Source organism: Macrotis lagotis, chromosome 1 (genome assembly GCF_037893015.1).
Source record: "Macrotis lagotis isolate mMagLag1 chromosome 1, bilby.v1.9.chrom.fasta, whole genome shotgun sequence".
NCBI lineage: Eukaryota > Metazoa > Chordata > Mammalia > Peramelemorphia > Peramelidae > Macrotis > Macrotis lagotis.
The window spans coordinates 782,853,120-782,872,070 of record NC_133658.1 but is presented as its reverse complement, the minus strand read 5'-3'; the positions used below and the strand labels follow the sequence as shown (position 1 = coordinate 782,872,070).

The 18,951-nt window shown below is 37.7% G+C and overlaps 1 protein-coding gene across 1 annotated transcript in view; it reads left to right on the top strand.

The window, feature by feature from the left end:
* Positions 1-18,951, top strand: part of SLC35F2 (solute carrier family 35 member F2) — a 68,077-nt gene that overhangs the window by 22,145 nt on the left and 26,981 nt on the right. The window contains exons 2-3 of the mRNA XM_074216611.1: positions 12,194-12,369; positions 16,824-16,951. Coding sequence (XP_074072712.1) covers positions 12,194-12,369; positions 16,824-16,951 — 304 coding nt within the window. The remainder of the gene's footprint in view (positions 1-12,193; positions 12,370-16,823; positions 16,952-18,951) is intronic.

Below are 18,951 nucleotides of genomic sequence, written 5' to 3'. Positions count from 1 at the left end.
TCTTATACCTCTTCATATAAAAGCTACATTTGTCCATACAACTCAAGAGCTCAAGACGGTTATGCTTAATGGCTGTGAAAAATCTTCCCTCATTGTGCTCAAAAGGCCAAAATTCTGTTTTTACTGCAGGAATTTTGTGAAATTTTAGTGATGAACAAACAAACAAACACTTCACCTACTTGCCTTTCTCAGTCATTTGGCACATTCAATTCAAAATCCATTATTAAAATGATAGAATGGCTTTAATTACTTTATCAAACAATTTAGAAATAGATTTGCATTCTTCAGCATCAGAATCTGACCATTCTCTTGTTGTTTATTTGGGGGTGGGGAGCCAATGGAATCCTTAGTGGTAAGAATGGGACTGAAGTAATTCTGAGTCCATTGTTTCCCTACTATCAGGTGTTGGGTATGCTCTTGCTGAAGAGGAGGCTCCCCTGATCTGGATCAATATCTTTTCCTAAAGAAAATTCAGTCTTTCACTGCTCATGGATTTGTTGTATCTTCTCAGTAACTTTTTGGATTGGGTTATCCTATTACTCTCTAAGTCTGAACTCATAATCTGAATTTGTAACTCAGGCTAAGCACAATTATTTGATCAAATAAATTACAGTGTCTTAGATTTTCTACTTTCCTGAGGATGGAAAGGGTTAACTGGTCCTCATGCCTGGAACTCCCCCCCCCCCTTGCTCAAGTGCCATCTCCTTAAATTCACTAAAAAATTCTTTATTTATTTCATTAAGTATTTCTCAATTACATGTAAAGAAATTTTTCACACTTATTTTTAAAAATTTTTGAGTTCCACTATTGCTCTATTAGAAACCGGGAGGGAAACCTGGAAGGATTTGCATGAACTGATTCTGAGTGAGATGAGCAGGACCAGAAGAATATTGTACACCATAACAGCAACATGGGAGTGATGATCAACCTTAATGGACTTGCTCATTCCAATAGTACAACAGACACAATTTTGGGGTATCTGTGATAGAGAATGCCATCCGTATCCAGAGAAAAAATTGTGGAGTTTGAACAAAGATCCAAGACTATGACCTTTAATTTTTTAAAATACCTTTAATTAAAAAAAATTTTTTTTAGGTTTTTGCAAGGCAATGGGGTTAAGTGGCTTGCCCAAAGCCACACAGCTAGGTAATTATTAAGTGTCTGAGGTCGGATTTGAACTCAGATACTCCTGACTCCAGGGCCGGTGCTCCTATCCATTGCAACACCTAGCCTCCCCTAATTTAAAATTTTTTAAAAAATCCTATCTCATACTTTATATTTCCTTCCTTAAGGATATGATTTCTCTTTCATCACATTCAATTTAGATCAATGCATACCATGGAAACAATGTAAACACTAATAGACTGCCTTCTGTGGGGGGGTGGGGGGGAGGGAAACAAGATTAGGGGAAAAATTGTAAAATTCAAAATAAATAAAATCTTTCTAAAAAATTTTTTTTGAGTTCCAAATTCTCTTACTTCCCCTGGCCCCTCCCTCACCTTTTGAGAGAGCATACAATTTCATATCAATTATATACATGAAGACATGCAAAATATTAGTTATATTCCCAGAAAAAAAACCCAAACTCCAAAACAAAATGAAATAATAAAATAAAATTTATAAATATATGCTTCAATCTGCATTCAGAGTTCATCAATTCTCTCTCTGGAGGTCAATAGCATTTTTGTCAAGGATTCTTTGTAATTGTCTTGTATCATTATATAGATCAGAGTAGTTAAGTCTTTCACAGTTGACCATTACAATATTGCTGTCACTATGTACAATGTTCTTCTTGTTCTGCTCACTTCACTTTACATCAGTTCATATAAGTCTTCTCAGGTTTTTCTGAAACCATCCTTGCTTATCATTTTATTAAAGCATAGTAGTATTCTGTCACAATCATATACTACAACCCGTCTAGACATTCCTCAATTGATAGGTATTCCCTTGATTTCTAATTCTTTGTCACCACAAAGAATGCTATAAATATTTTTGTATATTTATATCCTTTCATTTTTCCTTGATCTCTTTGGTTCACAGACCTTAATCTTATGTCAAATTATCCATTTTACTTCCTCTAATCTTCTCTATTTCTTGTGTGATCATAAACTCTTCTCTTATCTGTGGATCTGACAGGTATATTTTTCCATGCCTCCCTAACTTACATAAGATATTGCTCTTTATGTCTAAGACATATCTACATTTTGACCTTAAAAGGTGTGAATTGTTAATGTATGCCTAGTTTCTCTCAGACTGTTTTCCAGTTTATCCAGTAAATTTTGTCAAATATTTAGTTCTAACTCAAAACGCTTGGATTTTTGGATTTATCAAACACTAGATTGCCATAGTCATTTACTACTGTGTATTATGTACTTAATCTATTTAATTGATCCACTCTCTATTTTTTGTCCAGTGCCAGCATGTTTGGAAGAGTATAGCTTTGTAATGTAGTTTGAAATCTGGAATGGTTAGACAGCCTTCCTTCTTTGATTCCTTTGATATTCTTGATCTTTTGTCCTTCCAGATGAATTTTATTATTAGTTTTCTAGCTATAAAAAATGATTCTTTGGTAGTTTGATTGGCATGAAACTGAATAAGTAAATTAACAGATAGAATTGTCATTTTTGTTATTTTGGCTTGGCCTATTCATGAGCAATTAATACTTCTCTAATTATTTAGATCTGACTTTTATGTATGAAAAGTGTTTTGTAATTGTATTCACATAATCCATGAATTTATTTTGGCAAGTAGACTCCCAAATATTTTTTTATTGTCTGCAGCTATTTTAAAAAAGAAATTTCTCTTTCCATCTCTTCCTGTTGGGTTTCATTGGTAGTATGTTATGATGATTTCTGTGGTTTTATTTTATATCCTGCAACTTTGCTTAGGTTGTTTATAATTTCAGTTAGTTTTTTTAGTTGATTCTCTAGGGTTCTTTAAGTGTACTATCATGTCATCTGCAAAGAATGATAGTTTTGTTTCCTTCTCTTATTTTTTTAGTTAGTATTTCTAGTACAATATTGAATAAGTGATGATAATGGATATCCTTGCTTCATGCCTATCTTATTGGAAAGACTTCAAGTTTATCCCTGTTACAGATAATGCTTGCTCTATCTTTAGATAGATAATACTTAACATTTTAGGACTAGGTGGCTCAATGGATAGAGTGCTGGGTCTGAAATCAAGAAAACTCATTTTTCTTAGTTCAAATCTTACCTCAGCTACTTACTAGTTATATGATTCTAGGTAAGTCACTTAACCCTGCTTGTCTCAGTTCCTGATCTGTACAATGAGCTGGAAAAGAAAATGAAAAACGAGTCTGGTATCTTTGCCAAGAAAACCTTAAATGAGGTCACAAAGATTTGGAAATGACTGAAAACAACTACTTCTCTGCTTTCTAGTGTTTTTAATAGAAATGGTTATTGTATTTTGTCAAAGGTTTTTTCTGCAACTATAGTTTCAATCAAATGATTTTTTGTTGTTATTGTTATTGACGTAATCAATTATCGGATAATTTTCTTAATATTGAACCAGATTTGCATTTTTGGCATTTTATGATATATTGGTGTAATCATCTTGCTTGTATTTTATTTAATTTTTTTGCATTGATATTCATTAAGAAAATTAGTCTATAGTTTTCTTTCTGTTTTTGCTTTTGTTTAGGTATCAAAACTATATTTCTTCCATAAAAGGAACAAGATTTATTGGGACTGGCTAGGCATTTCTAAGCCTTAGCAATATTAAGAAATATTCAAAGGGAATTTAATTTGCTCAGATCTGGGAGAAAGACAGGATTATATTAAGTACCTGTCACCCTTTACTTTTTTATTTTTTAATTTTTTTGATTTACTTATTCTTATTTTGTACAAATGTTTTTTATACATTACTAAAATATTCTTGTTTAAGAGTAAACATAATACCCCCTCCCCCAAGAAAATATAGACCCGCATAAGCGATAAAGTAAAGGGAAGAAAAAAATTAAAATTAGAATTTAAAATAATAACAACAATAACAATAACAATAACAATAACAACAACAATAATAATAATAATAATAATAATAATAATAATAATAATAATAATAATAATAATAATAATAATAAGTATGGCCAGGTGGTGCAGGGGACGGAACACTGGCCCTGGAGCCAGGAGCACCCGAGCCCAAATCCGGCCCCAGCTACCCAACAATCACTCAGCTGTGTGACCCTTGCAAGCCACCCCAACCCCATTGTCCTATAAAAGTAAAAAAAAAGATGCAAAATAAAATAATAATAATAATAATAATAATAATAATAATAATAATAATAATAATAATGCTGGGTGGCAGACAGATCACTGGCCCTTGAGCCAGGAGCACCCAGGTCCAAATCCAGCCTCAGACACCCAACAATCACCCAGTTTTGTGGCCCCAGGCAGGCCACCCAGTCCCATTGCCCTATAACCCCCCCCCCCCAAAAAAGATCCAAAATAAAATAAAATAGTAATAATAGTAATAGTAGTAGGGGCTGCTGGGTGGCAGACAGATCACTGGCCCTTGAGCCAGGAACACTCAGGTCCAAATCCAGCCTCAGACACCCAACAATCACCCAGTTTTGTGGCCCCAGGCAGGCCACCCAGTCCCATTGCCCTATAACCCCCCCCCAAAAAAAGATCCAAAATAAAATAAAATAGTAATAATAATAATAATAGTAGGGGCTGCTGGGTGGAAGACACATCACTGGCCCTTGAGCCAGGAACACTCAGGTCCAAATCCAGCCTCAGACACCCAACAATCACCCAGTTGTGCAGCCCCAGGCAGGCCACCCAATCCCATTTGCCCTGCAACACCCCCCAGAAAATAATAATAATAAAAAAATGTGCTTCAGTATGTGTTCCAACACCACCAGCTCCGTGGCAGTGTATCACATTCCTTAGGATAAGTCCATCACAAAAGTTGCATCCATATTTCTCCACCATTGCCATTGCTGATCGCAATGCCCTCCATTCATACTTCTCTACTACCATGAACTATATTTTCTCTCTCTCCTTTCACTCTGTCTCTGCTGTAGGGTTGTTGAGTGGTGTAGCAGACAGATCCCCAGCCCTGGGGCCAAGAGGCCCTGAGCCAACATACCACCCCTTACCATATGAAATATCTTAACCTATTCCTCTTCTCCTTTTTCTTTCTCCCATTACATTTCCCTTTTATCTATTGACTCCATTTTTATACCACAATATATCTTCAAATTCAGTTTTCTCCTGATTCATCTATAAAAGCTCCTTCTACCTGCTCTATTAAATGAGAGGGTTCATATGAGTATTATCAGTATCATTTTTCTATACAAGAATACATGTAATTCATCATCATTAAATCCCTCATATTTTCCTCATCTCCTCCACTCTCTATGCTTCGCCTGAGTCCTCTATTTGAAGATCAAACCTTCTGTTCAGCTCTTTCTATTCCAACAGGAACATTTGAAATTCCCCTGGTTCATTGAAAGTCCAACTTTTTCCCTGGAAGAGGACGTTCAGTTTTGCTGGGTAGTTGATTCTTGGTTGCATTCTAAGCTCTTTTGCCTTCTGGAATATTATATTCTGAGCTTTTAATGTAGTTGCTGCTAAGTCCTGTGTGATCCTGATTGTAGCTCCATGATATTTGAGTTGTGTCCTTCTGGCTGCTTGTAATATTTTCTCTTTGACTTGCGAGTTCTGGAACTTGGCTATAATATTCCTGGGGGCTGTTTTTTTTCTGGATCTCTTTCTTGGGGAGATTAGTGGATTCTCTCCATTTCTATTTTGCCCTCTGCTTCTAGGATATCAGGGCAATTTTCCTGTAATAATTCTTTGAAAATGATCTCAAGGCTCTTTTCCTGGTCATGACTTTCAGGTATTCCAATAATTTTTAAATTATCTTTCCTAAATCTGTTTTTCATATCAGTTGTTTTTTCAATGAGAAGTTTCACATTTTCTTCTAATTTTTCATTCTTTTGGTTTTGAAGTATTGAGTCCTGATTTCTCGTAAAATTAGCAGTCTCCCTGAGTTCTATTCTTTGTCTGAAGGATGTTTTCCTCAGAGAGCTTTCTTATCTCCTTTTCCATCTGGCCAATTCTGCTTTTTAAAGCATTCTTCTCCTCAATAACTTTTTGAACTGTTTTATCCATTTGACCTATGCTGGTTTGTAACATGTTATTTTCTTCAGTACTTTTTTTTTGGGTCTCCTTGACTATGCTGCTGACTTCATTTTCATGTTTTTCCTTCATCTTTCTCATTTCTTTTCCCAATTTTTCCTCTATCCCCCTCACTTGATTTTCAGTCTTTTTTGAGTTCTGTCATAGCCTGAGCCCAATTTCTATTTTTCTTGGAGCCTTTAGATGCAGGAGCTTGTACCTCCTCATCTTCAGATTGAGTGTTTTGATCTTTCTTGGGATCACAGGCAAAGTATTTCTCAATGGTGTTCCTCTTTTTTCTCTGTTTACTCAATCTGAGCCTGGTTTTGGGGTGCTTCCTGAGCTTTTGTGACACCCCCACAAGGATCTCAGTGTGTGAGGCTCTGTCCTTCCTCCTGGTCTGTGAATTACTATAAGCACTCCACTCTGCCATGGGGCTGAGGTGGGGGGGGGCCTGCTGTTGTATGGGGGGCCTAGACTGCAATCAGGATCTGAATGTGGTCAGAACCCCAGAGTCCTGTTCCAGGGATAGAGGACAGAGCTCGCCAGTCTCTCTCTCTACTCCTCCCTAGGCTCAGCACGCTCATGCCCTGGCGGCTCCTGCTTATTGTCTCTGCTTCTGGTTCCTGGCTCTGGGCTGCCCTGGCCAAGCTGTTAGCTGTGTGCCCTGAGGGCTGGGCTTCACTTGCTTGCTCTGGCAGAGGTCCCCTGCTGTTCCCCCAAGTTGTGCTTGATGCTCCCTGGGATGTAGATCAGGAAACTGTCCACGGCTGTGAGCCATGGCTCCCAGAGCCCTGAGGCTGTCTCCGGGAAGCTGAAGTTCCTTTGCTCTGGCTGGCCACCCTTCTGGTGGGCCACCCCTCCGATCTGTGGAGCTGAGCCTCTCTGCTCTTTTCCAGGTTACCTTGGATTGGAGAATTACCACATTGGATCCCTCTGTGGGTTCTGTCTCCTGAAAATGTAGTTAGAGTACTTAGTTTATAAGTTTTGCTCCAGAGCAACTGAGAGAAGGTCCTCTCCTGTTGCCATCTTGGCCCCCACCCCCACCCTTTACTTTTAATGATCACTCATTTTAAATTCTTTATCTATACAGCATAGCAGATAGAGCACTGGACTTGGTATCTACAACACTTGGGTTTGAGTTCTGAAATCAGTCATTTCCTAAGTCTGTGATCCCACAATGGCTGTGGAGTCTGGGGAGTCAAGTGTTGGTCCAACTTCTATTACTTTTTTCCCTGTGTAACCTTGGGAAAATCATTTAATATCTTTGATCCTCTTTATTCATATGTTACAAGTGGAGTTTGGACTAGGTAACCTCTAAGGTCCTTTTTAACTCCAAATCTATGATCCTAAGTCCCCATAAAGTTTAGTTTCCTCATTTGTAAAAATGGAGATAATAATACCATGTGATTGTGGTGAGGTTCAAATGAAATTAATTGAATATTATACTTTGCTGACATTTTAAAATATTGTATAGTGTAAGTTACCTATCTATATGTTCTATCTGTAAAATATATATAAATATATTGATAAAAGTGCTATAAATGCATATATAATATAAGCTATATATACCTATACATGTATACACATACTATTTAAAATATGTTGTCCATTTAGGTTATGTATATGCACAGCCCTGGCTTTTCTAAAAGTAGTTCATGGGAAGGCATAATAGTTTTTTTTTGTAGTTTTGACTTCCTTTTCCAAAGGATACTTATTGATATTGCTTCCTGAATGGGAGCAGGAGAAAAGGCAACAGGTTAGCCATGTATTCTCTGATAGAGAATGATATTACACTAGAATGATTTTTTTTAAGGGTTTTTTTTTTTTGCAAGGCAAATGGGGTTAAGTGGCTTGCCCAAGGCCACACAGCTAGGTAATTATTAAGTGTCTGAGACCGGATTTGAACCCAGGTACTCCTGACTCCAAGGCTGGTGCTTTATCCACTCTGCCACCTTGCCGCCCCCAGAATAATTTCTTTCTGCTCTGCTAGATATTACGGCTCTTGGGAAAAGTGTTTTTTGTTTTGTTTTGTTTTGTTTATTTGTTTTTTAGTTTAAAGCCTCTTTCCTTGACTCTATCACATAAAGGGTGAGAGGTACCTTAGCTTATATCTGCAGGATGGTCCCTTCCTCCAAATTCAAGTGATACATTTTATTATCTCAAATAGTGATGATCAAGCAGATAGTAAACAGAGAATAGAGAAGTTATATGTATTAAATATAATGAAAATACACAGAATGAATGAGAGAGGGAGAATTGGAGTGAGATATATCAGATCAACCAAGAGTTTTCCCTAGGGAGAAGTTCTCTAAGATCTCTAGGAAGGCAAGCTGGAAAAGAAGCACCTGCTGAGAAGTTGAGAAGCTGACTTTCAACCTATACTTCTATCTTCCAATGCCTGTTCCCTTTCTCCATGGGATTCTGCTTAAAGAATGAGATAGATAAATAGATAACTGGATAGAGCATTTATTAAGTACATACTATCTGTAGGCACTAAACTAAATGCTGAGAATACAAATATAGAGAAAAGAAAGAAATTCCCTGCCCTCAATGACTTTGTATAATAGGGGTTGACAGGATAAAAAAGGGAGGGGGTGGGGGAAAGGGAAGCAGATGCTCACTTGGGGCCAAAGTGGAAAGTTAATCCAGAGAGTCAGGAACTGAGCAGTTTTAGATGTGAATATAGGTGGAGGGTCTCACCAATAGGAGGAAGAGATGGAAAATATGTAACCATTTCTAGTGTGATAAAGTCCCTGGGGCACAGGTGGAACTAGAAAAGTAGTCTGGGGAGTCAGAGGTTGTCTTGAAAAGACTCTAGGACCACATAAGTCTTCTGTCAAAGCAGGAAGGAAAAATGTCCTTCTTTTAAAGTTCTGCTACCAACTCTGTCTCTGAATCATTATTTTCTCCAATGTGGAAAGACTTGCTCCCAAAAGTCTCAAAATTCTGAATTCCAGGTATTTTCTATACACACATATTTAGCTGCAAACATAACTATATACATAATTATATACATCCTCATTAATCATCGCTCTATTCTTGTGAATTTCATAGAGAATTCTATTTTATAGGAAAAATTTGTTTTCTCATATGTAAAAATTGGGAGTTAGATGATCTTAAGGTTTCTCCTTGATCAAAATCCTATACTTTAATATATATGCTGGAGCCAGCTCACAAAAAAGTCATTTGTTAAATTTTCAGTGTGAGCATTTACACCTCAGAAACCAATAAAAGCTACAAAGATGTTTTGCTCATTATCCAGACTTAAGAAAGTAATGGTGTAAATGTTAATAATGATAATTAAACTTAAAAATATGTTGTATCCATATATGTGTATATGTGTATATTATAGATATATATCTGCCTATCCATGCACATACAGACACACACACACACACACACATATATATACATATATATATGTGTATATATATATATATATATATATATATATATATATATATACGAATGTATATATATTATAAACAAAAGAGTCAGTTGTTAAACATTTACCAGTATACTCCTGGATTGAAGTCTTTCAATACCATTACTTGGATCATGGTGCCTTGACTTCAACACTCTTGTTTAACTGAAAGCTGCTTACCTAGTTTGCAGGTATAGTACTTGATTAGAGCTGAGACCTCAGCAGTGTGGATAATCACTTGATTAGTACTGTTAATTAAAATATAGTATTTTGCAAATAAACAATAAAGATTAGGCAAGGCAAAGAGTTATTCTCCAGGATTCATCAAGAAACCTATAAATTGGCAGCCACCTGAGATGACAACCCTAAACAAAAAGAATATTTATACTTTAAAAAGAAACAAGGGAATCATTAAAACTTCTGGTGTCAAGTAAATCCCGTTACACCCTTGCTCACAAATATGCCATCCTTACTTTGCTACCTTGTATTAGAGAAGATGGCTATTTCATACCTGACTTAATATTTAAGAAATGCTAGAAACCTATATGATTCTCACAAAGATAACAAGCTATTTCCCAAATTCTAATCATCTATTTTCCTGTGATTGTTAAAACATTTAATAATAGGAGAGAGAGAAAAATTCCAAACTCATAACTCTCAGTTACATATTGAGAATTTAGACTTTGACCAGTAGCATAGGTTGTAAAAGTTATTAACTTTGATAGTACATATTTCAACCCATTCATACCTTTTGGTATGGTATGATTTTTGTTCATGTTCTTTTAAAAAATATCTCTCTATTAGTTAGCTACTGTACCTTTGAAAGGCTTCCCCTGGACCTTTTAATATTTAGGTTTTTATCAGTACCACATTCAAACACCATAGGGGAAATAGCTTCATAAAAACTCTCTTTCGGGGCGGCTAGGTGGCGCAGTGGATAGAGCACTGGCCCTGGAGTCAGGAGTACCTGGGTTCAAATCCAGTTTCAGACGCTTAATAATTACCTAGCTGTGTGGCCTTGGGCAAGCCACTTAACCCCATTTGCCTTACAAAAACCTAAAAAAAACCCACTTCTCTTTGGAAACTAAATGACAGCAAACTTTATAGATTATTCCTGTCGAAGCCTGTTTAAATACTTGCTTTTGAAATATATTCCACACATATGCACAGCCCCCCCCCCAAAAAAAAAAACCCATCTATGGATCTATTTATCTGGGGTCTGTGAACTTGAATGGGAAAAAATAACATCTTTTTTTCAATTACCTCTAATCTAATACTTAGCATTTCCTTTCCATTTTGAATGTTTTCTCTCGTGGCCACTCATAACCCACTGCTGATTAATCATTTTTGACCTGCTCTATTCACAACCTAGGTCAGTTTTTCCCTCTTGAAGCAGCCTGGTAATTCACCATTCTCACTGATTAACCAAGTGTTGGATCTAGTACAGACACTCAATGACCTTAACCCAATGTAGCTCAGATTCCTGATTTCACCCTCACCAAGATTAGATAGACCAGGGATTCTTAACCCATCTTGTATCATGGATCACTTTGGAAATCTTAATAGGTCTTTGGACTACTTTTTTGGAATTTTACATTCAAGGAGATTATTTTCTATTTAAAATGCCTAGGCGAATAATGAAAATATGAGAGGGAATATGTGCATAGGACAGGTAGGTATAAGATACTTTAAGATACCTGAAGATAGATTACCTCCAATTGCTGTGTGTTTCTGTGTGTGTGTGTGTGTGTGTGTGTGTGTGTGTGTGTGTGTGTGTGTGTGTTGCTAGAGGAGGGGAAACAGGAAAAGAGACAGATTGCTGAGGGAGATAGCATTTGATCTGAGCCTTGGATGAAAGGATTTGAACAGGCAGAGATTGGAGTGTGGGATTTGGTAATATGTATTTTTGAAATGAGGGCAGATATGAGTTTAAACTTTAAAGAATGTGGGAGAGGCAGGATAAGTTCAAGGAACAATGAGTAGTCCAGTTGGGAGCATTGTATACATGAAAGGGAACCTGATACAAAGATGGAAACCAAAGTTGAAGAGTGTGGGACTTAGGATGATTTGTGTTTCAGGTCCTATTACTGGCACTCAATAATTACACAATTTGTAAACAAATACTTAATCTGAGTTTCATTTTCTGCATCAATAAAAGGACTAAGGTACTCATAATGACCATCATAGGGTTACTGAGAAAATATAATGTGATATTGAATGTGTACAGCATATTCATTATATGCATGTATGGTACTTTGCAAACTTGAATGTTCCATATAAATACAAATTATTCTTTTTAGGAATTTGATAAAGATGGTTTTGATCAAGATTATATATTTTATTTTAAAAAATTACAATGTGCCATAGAAAAATCATTAAAAGTGGACAATCAAAGGTTTGGGAAATATATGGTTTGGAGAAGGGCAAAGGGGGCAGAAGGCAGAAATTTGAGAAATACAGAATCAGTAGCTCAATGATAGCTGCATATTATATATTATCTATACATGTATATATGTATTCATACTTAGAAAAATGAGACATTTTTGTGCTTAAAATAGAATATTTTTCTTAAACTGTTAGTTTGTTGCAGATTAATATTGTTTTATTTTTTCATTTCTAGGAACATCTTGAAAACAATTGCTCTAGGCCAGATGCTATCTTTATGTATCTGTGGGACAGCTATTACCAGTCAGTATTTGGCAGACAAGTATAAAGTGAATACTCCAATGCTTCAAAGTTTCATCAACTACTGTTTACTGTTTTTTATTTACACGACAATGTTGGCATTTCGACCAGGTATGTAAAAATAGGCCCTCTTTTTGATTACAATGTCCTTGACTACTTTTTTTGCTGCCCCTCTTTCCTTGCCCAATGAAATCCTTCTAATGGCTAAAGTCACCTAAAATCATTTAAAGTCTAAACCCATCACCTCAAGTCTAAAAACTCTTTTAATGGACAATCCAGGCTATCTACAATTTAACCCCAGCTACTTTTTCAGTTACAAATGCTACAACTCACCTTCAAATACTATATACTTCAGTCAAACTTTTTCTTTTCTCCATTTCTTGAATATGCCTTGAATTTTCTAGTTGTTAAAAATATGGAGGAGAAAGGAATTCTTTCTGTGAGATCAGGGAAGCTTCCATGAATCATTTGATTGCATTTTGAATAATAGGTAGTATTTCATTTTTTATTTTTTAATTCTCATTTTGTACAAATGGTTTTTTTTACATTAATAAAATATTCTTGTTTAAGAGTAAACAAAATACCCCTCCCCCCATGAATATAGACTTGCTTGGGCGATAAAGTAAAGGGGAGAGAAAAAAATTAAAATTAAAAAAAAATAATAGTAATAATTGTAGGTATGGCCAGGTGGTGCAATGGACGAAGCACCAGCCCTGGAGCCACAAGCACCCAAGCCCACATCCAGCCCCATAGACCCAACAATCATTCAGCTGTGTGATATGCAAGCCATCCAATCCCCACTGCCCTGCAAAAACCAAAAAGAAGAGAAAAAAGACCCAAAATAAAATAAAATAGAATAGTAATCATAGTAAGGGTGGCTGGGTGGCAGACAGAGCATTGGCCCCTGAGCCAGGAGCACCTGGGTCCAAATCTGGCCTCAGATACCCAAAGATCACCCTGCTATGTGGCCCCAGGCAGGCCACCCAGCCCCATTTGCCCTGCACCCTCCCTCAAATAATAATAGTAAAAAATGTGCTTCAGTCTTTGTTCCAACACCAACAACTCTGTCATGGGTGGATCATATTCTTTACGGTAAGTCCATCACAAAAGTTACTTCCATATTTTTCCATCGTTGCCATTGCTGATCGCAACTCCCTCCTTTCTTATTTCTCCACTACCATGTACTATATTTTCTCTCTCCTTTCATTCTGACTCTGCTGTAGGGTCGCTGAGTGGCACAGAAGACAGATCCCTGGTCCTGGGGCCAAGAAGCCCTGAGCCCCCATACCACCCCTTAGGCCCAGAATCCACCTGGCCCTATGGTCCTGGACAGGCCTTCCAATCCCAGCCCCTTGCAAGAAGTAAAAAAGAAAATGTATTATATCTGACCACTCTCCCACCATGGTCCATCCTGTCCTCCTTTATTCACATCCCGACCTCTTCCCCCTGCTCCCCCCCCCTTCTTACTCCAGATGTCTATACCCCATTGAGTATATATGCTGTTTCCTCTCCTAGCCACCTCTGATGAGAGCAAAGGTCCCCTCATTCCCCCTTGCCTCCCCACTTCCATATCATTGCAATAGCTCATTGTAATAAAAAAAAATCTTATTATATGAAATATCTTGGCCTATCCCCCCTCTCCTTTTTCTTTCTCCCATTACATTTCCCTTTTTTTCTATTGACTCCATTTTTACACCATATTTTATCTTCGAATTCAGCTTTCCCTGTGCTTCAACTATAAAAGCTCCCTCTACCTGCACTATTAACTGAGAAGGTTCATATGAGTTTTATCAGTGTCATTTTTCTATGCAGGAATACATGCAGTTCATCCTCATTAAGTCCCTCATATTTCTCCCCTCTCCTCCAATCTCCATGCTTCACCCGAGTCTTGTATCTGAAGATCAAACCTTCTGTTCAGCTCTGGACATTCCAAAAGGGACCTTTGAAATTCCCCTGGTTCATTGAAAGTCCATCTTTTTCCCTGGAAGAGGACATTCAGCCTTGCTGGGTAGTTCATTCTTGTCTGCATTCTAAGCTCTTTTGCTTCCGGTATATTGTATTCCAAGCCCTACGAGCTTCCAATGTAGTTGCTGCTAAGTCCTGTGTGATCCTGACTGCAGCTCCATGATATTTGAACTGTGTCCTTCTGGCTGCTTGTAATATTTTCTCTTTGACTTGGGAGTTCTAGAACTTGGCTATAATATTCCTAGGGGTTGGTTTTGGGGGATCTCTTTCTCGGGGGGATTGGTGGATTCTCTCCATTTCTATTTTGCCCTCTGCTTCTAGAATATCAGGGCAATTTTCCTGTAGTAATTCTTTGAAAATGATGTCAAGACTCTTTTCCTGATCATGACTTTCAGGTATTCCAATAATTTTAAAATTATCTTTCCTAAGTCTGTTTTCCATATCAGTTGTTTTTTCAATGAAATATTTCACATTTTCTTCTAATTTTTCATTTTTTTGGTTTTGAAGTATTGATTCCTGATTTCTGGTAAATTCATCAATCTCCCTGAATTCTATTCTTTGTCTGAAGAATTTGTTCTCCTCAGAGTTTTCTTATCTCTTTTTCCATCTGGCCAATTTTGCTTTTTAAAGCATTCTTCTCCTCAATAACTTTTTTGAACTGTTTTATCCTTTTGACCTAAGCTGGTTTTTAGCATGCTATTTTCTTCAGCATTTTTTTGGATTTCCTTGACTAAGCTGCCGACTTCATTTTCATGTTTTTCCTGCATCTCTCTCCTTTCTTTTCCCAGTTTTTCTTCCAACTCCCTCATTTGATTTTCAAAGTCTTTTTTGAGCTCTGTCATAGCCTGAGCCCAATTTCTGTTTTGCTTGGAGTCTTTAGATGCAGGAGCTTGTGCTTCCTCATCTGACTGAGTATTTTGATCCTTCTTGGGCTCATTTGCAAAATATTTCTCAATGGTCTTCCTCTTATTTCTTTGCTTGCTCATTTTCCCAGCCTGGGCCTGGTTTGGGGGGTGCTTCCTGAGCTTTTGGGACACTCCCACAAGGGTCTCAGTGTGTGAGGCTCTGTCCTCCCTCCTGGTCTGTGAATGACCATAAGCACCTCCCTCTGCCACGGGGCTGAGGTGGGGGGGGGGCTGCTGTTCTATGGGGGGGCCTAGAGTGCGATCAGGATCTGAATGTGGTTAGAGCCCCAGAGTCCAGTTCCAGAGGCAGAGGACAGAGCTCTGCAGTCTCTCTTCACTCCCCTCCCTCAGCTCAGTGGGCTCATGCCCTGGGGGCTCCTGCTTACTGGCTCAGCCTGCTTCTGTTTCTGGATCTGGAATGCAGTGGCTGCTAGATGTGTGCCCTGAGGGCTGGGCTCCACGTGCTCACTCTGATAGAGGTCCCCCACTGTTCCCCCACTTTGTGTCCGGTGCTCCCCGGGGTGCAGCTCAGGAGACTCCCCCGCTGCTGTGAGCTGTGGCTCCCAGCACCCTGGGGCTGCCTTTGGGAGGCTGAAGTTCTTTCCAATAAGTAGTATTTCAAATGATATGTAGAGATGAGAGGCAAGGGAACTTTAGGGTAAAAGGATCAATGTGAATGGAGATGCATGAAAGAGAGAGGAAAAAAAAGGCTAGAAAGGCAGGCTGGGATAAATTGTAGAGGACCTTAAGTACCATGCTGAGAAGTTTCTTCAGAATATGGGGAACCATTAAAATTTTTGATAAGGGAGATAACATGAACTAAATATGCCCTACAAAGTTTGCCATGGTAGTAGTCTGTAGGATGGGCATCAGGCAAAAGGCACTGGCTGTGTGGGAGTAGGTAGGAACTTTATTTCAGTAGTATAGGGGAAAGGTTCTGAGGTTCAGGGTTTTGATCTAAAGCAGAGATTCTGGGCGGCTAGGTGGCGCAGTGGATAGAGCACTGGCCCTGTAGTCAGGAGTACCTGAGTTCAAATCTGGCCTCAGACACTTAATAATTAACTAGCTGTGTGGCCTTGGGCAAGCCACTTAACCCCATTGCCTTGCAAAAAAAAAAACAACTTAAAAAAAATAAAGCAGAGATTCTTAACTTTTTTTATGTCATCAACCCTTTGGGCAAGCTGGTGATGCCTAATGATCTTTTCTCTCAGAAGAAAGTTTTTAAATGCATAAAATAAAAAAATTCAAAATTCCAAAGGAAACCAATTATATTGAACCCCAGTTAACAAATTCATGGACACAGGTTAAGACCCCTATAACATCCTAGATTTTTTTTTTAGGTTTTTGCAAGGCAAATGGGGTTAAGTAGTTTGCCCAAGGCCACACAGCTAGGTAATTATTAAGTGTCTGAGACTGGATTTGAACCCAGGTTCTCCTGACTCCAGGGTCAGTGCTTTATCCACTGTGCCACCTAGCCGCTCCCATCCTAGATGTTTTGAGGGAAGTTAGGAGGCTATTGCAATAGTCTAGTTGAGAGGTAAGATATTAATAAGGATTTGAATTAGAGTAAAAATGTAAAGGGGATGCATTCAAGAACCATAACAAAAGAAGAAAGTTTTTATTTGACACTATTAACTAAAGAAGTAACATTTTATTTATGAGTAATATATATTTTCCAAATCTTTCTCTGATGAGGCAACGAAAACCTTTTGCAAATCCTGAAAGGAAAATGGTGGAAGTACATCTTCTTGGGTCTGGCTGATGTGGAGGCAAATTACATGATAGTCAAAGCTTACCAGTATACTACCCTCACGAGTGTCCAGGTAAGATGAATCTCCTTCATTTTGAATTTTGTATTTGAATCATTACATTTAGTGTCATGACAAGACTGGGTTGGAGCCTGCTCACTGAGGGGAAAGACGCAAAAAACTGAACAAACCCTCTATGTAGGTGAATGCTGTCAGTTTTTCATGGAGCATATGCTATCATGAATAATGTTTCTAGGAATTAGTGAAAACGTGCTCAAGCAAATCAGTGACAAAGCTGTTAATACTAGAGCTCATTATTGCACCTACAACCCAAACATTCATAAACATTTGACTAGTGAGGAATGCTGTGGTGATGAGAACAGCTGTTTTATGGAATGCTTAGACACAACATATAGAAAGTGAAAAGATCTTATAGATCCTACACAGCAGACCAGATAGAGATTTAGCAATAAAGGAAATATATTTGAGAACCTAGATGGAAAAAGATCATCTGAGTTTCTTGCATTCCAAGATTAATCCTTTCCCCAAGCCAAATAGGCTTCCATGGTTCAATCTGGGAAGCCCACTTCCTGTCATTTATAACATTACTTCTATGACCAAAAGCCTTCCAAGTTTCAAACAACTAATTTAGAAATGACATTTTAGAAAAGGACCTGCTTTGGAATTTGAGTGCTTCCAATATCAGAAGTCTCCCAGAAAATGAAGCAGTCACACATGAAAGAGTAATTTTTTCTTTTTTCTTTTTCTTTTTTTTTTGCAAGGCAAATGGGATTAAGTGGTTTGCCCAAGGCCACACAGCTAGGTAATTATTAAGGGTCTGAGGTCAGATTTGAACTCAGGTACTCCTGACTCCAGGGCTGGTACTCTATCCACTGCGCCACCTAGCTGCCCCAAAAGAGTAATTTTTAAAATTTTTAATTTTTGTCTCCAGTTACATAGAAGAGTAATGTTCAATATTCATCCATTTGCAAGTTTATGAGTTCCACATTTTTCTATCATTCTCCCTTCCTCACTCCCCACGGCAGTGAACAATCTGGTATAAGTTGTACATGACATTTCTATTTAATATATTTACATATAAGTCATGTTGTCAAAGAGGAATTAGAACAAAGGAGGAAAAACCATGAGGAAAAAAAGAAAAAATATAAAAGAAATTTTAAAAAGTGAATATTGAGAGCATTCAGACTCCATAGTTTTATTATGGGGTTTTTTTTTTCCTGAATGTGGATGCCATTTTCCATATCATGCCCCTCAGGGTTGTCTTTGATCATTGAACAGCTGTATTTGTTTAAAGAGTGTTTGGTACAAAGTAGTGTATATAATGCTTATTCCCTTCCTACTTATTACTATGAAAAGTCACTGAAGAAGGTTTGCAATAAGGACTGAAGTGACTAGGGAAAGCTAATTTTAGAAAGAAAAAAAGAGCTAAAGTTGTATGCCACTATATCAAAAATAATTATAGTTAACATTTATGTGTTGTTTTAATATTTGCATATTTTACATATATTATATCATTTGAAGGCGCATCGGGTAAAAGGTTGAATCTGGAGTCCTGTTCCTGAGATCAGATCTGGCCTTAGACTCTAGACATACTTTGTTTCATCTCAGCTTGAGAGGCTGCATTGAGTGCATGGTCATCTGTAAATACAAAATCATGACCTCCACTTTGGTCTTGGCTTGTAGCCTTTTGAAACTGAAGAATTTGCCATCAGTGTGGTAGCTGACCTTGAGGCCATATTCATCCTCATTGAAGGCATTGAAAGGATGACTGAAAACATCATGCTGAAAAAAGTATGGGAACAAGGATGCATCCTTGTTTCATTCTATTGGTGACCAGGAAATCTTGAGAGCATTGTCCACTATTCAGAATCCGGGCGTGCAAGTTGTCATGGAACTGATGTACAATATCGATGAACTTCTTTGGGCAAAATTTTGACATAATTTTCCATAAGCCCTCATGATCGATGGTATCAAAGGCCTTGTTTAGAACTACAAATATTGTATATAGTCCTCTGTTCTGGTCCTGGCATTTTCCTTGGAGTTGTCAGACAGCA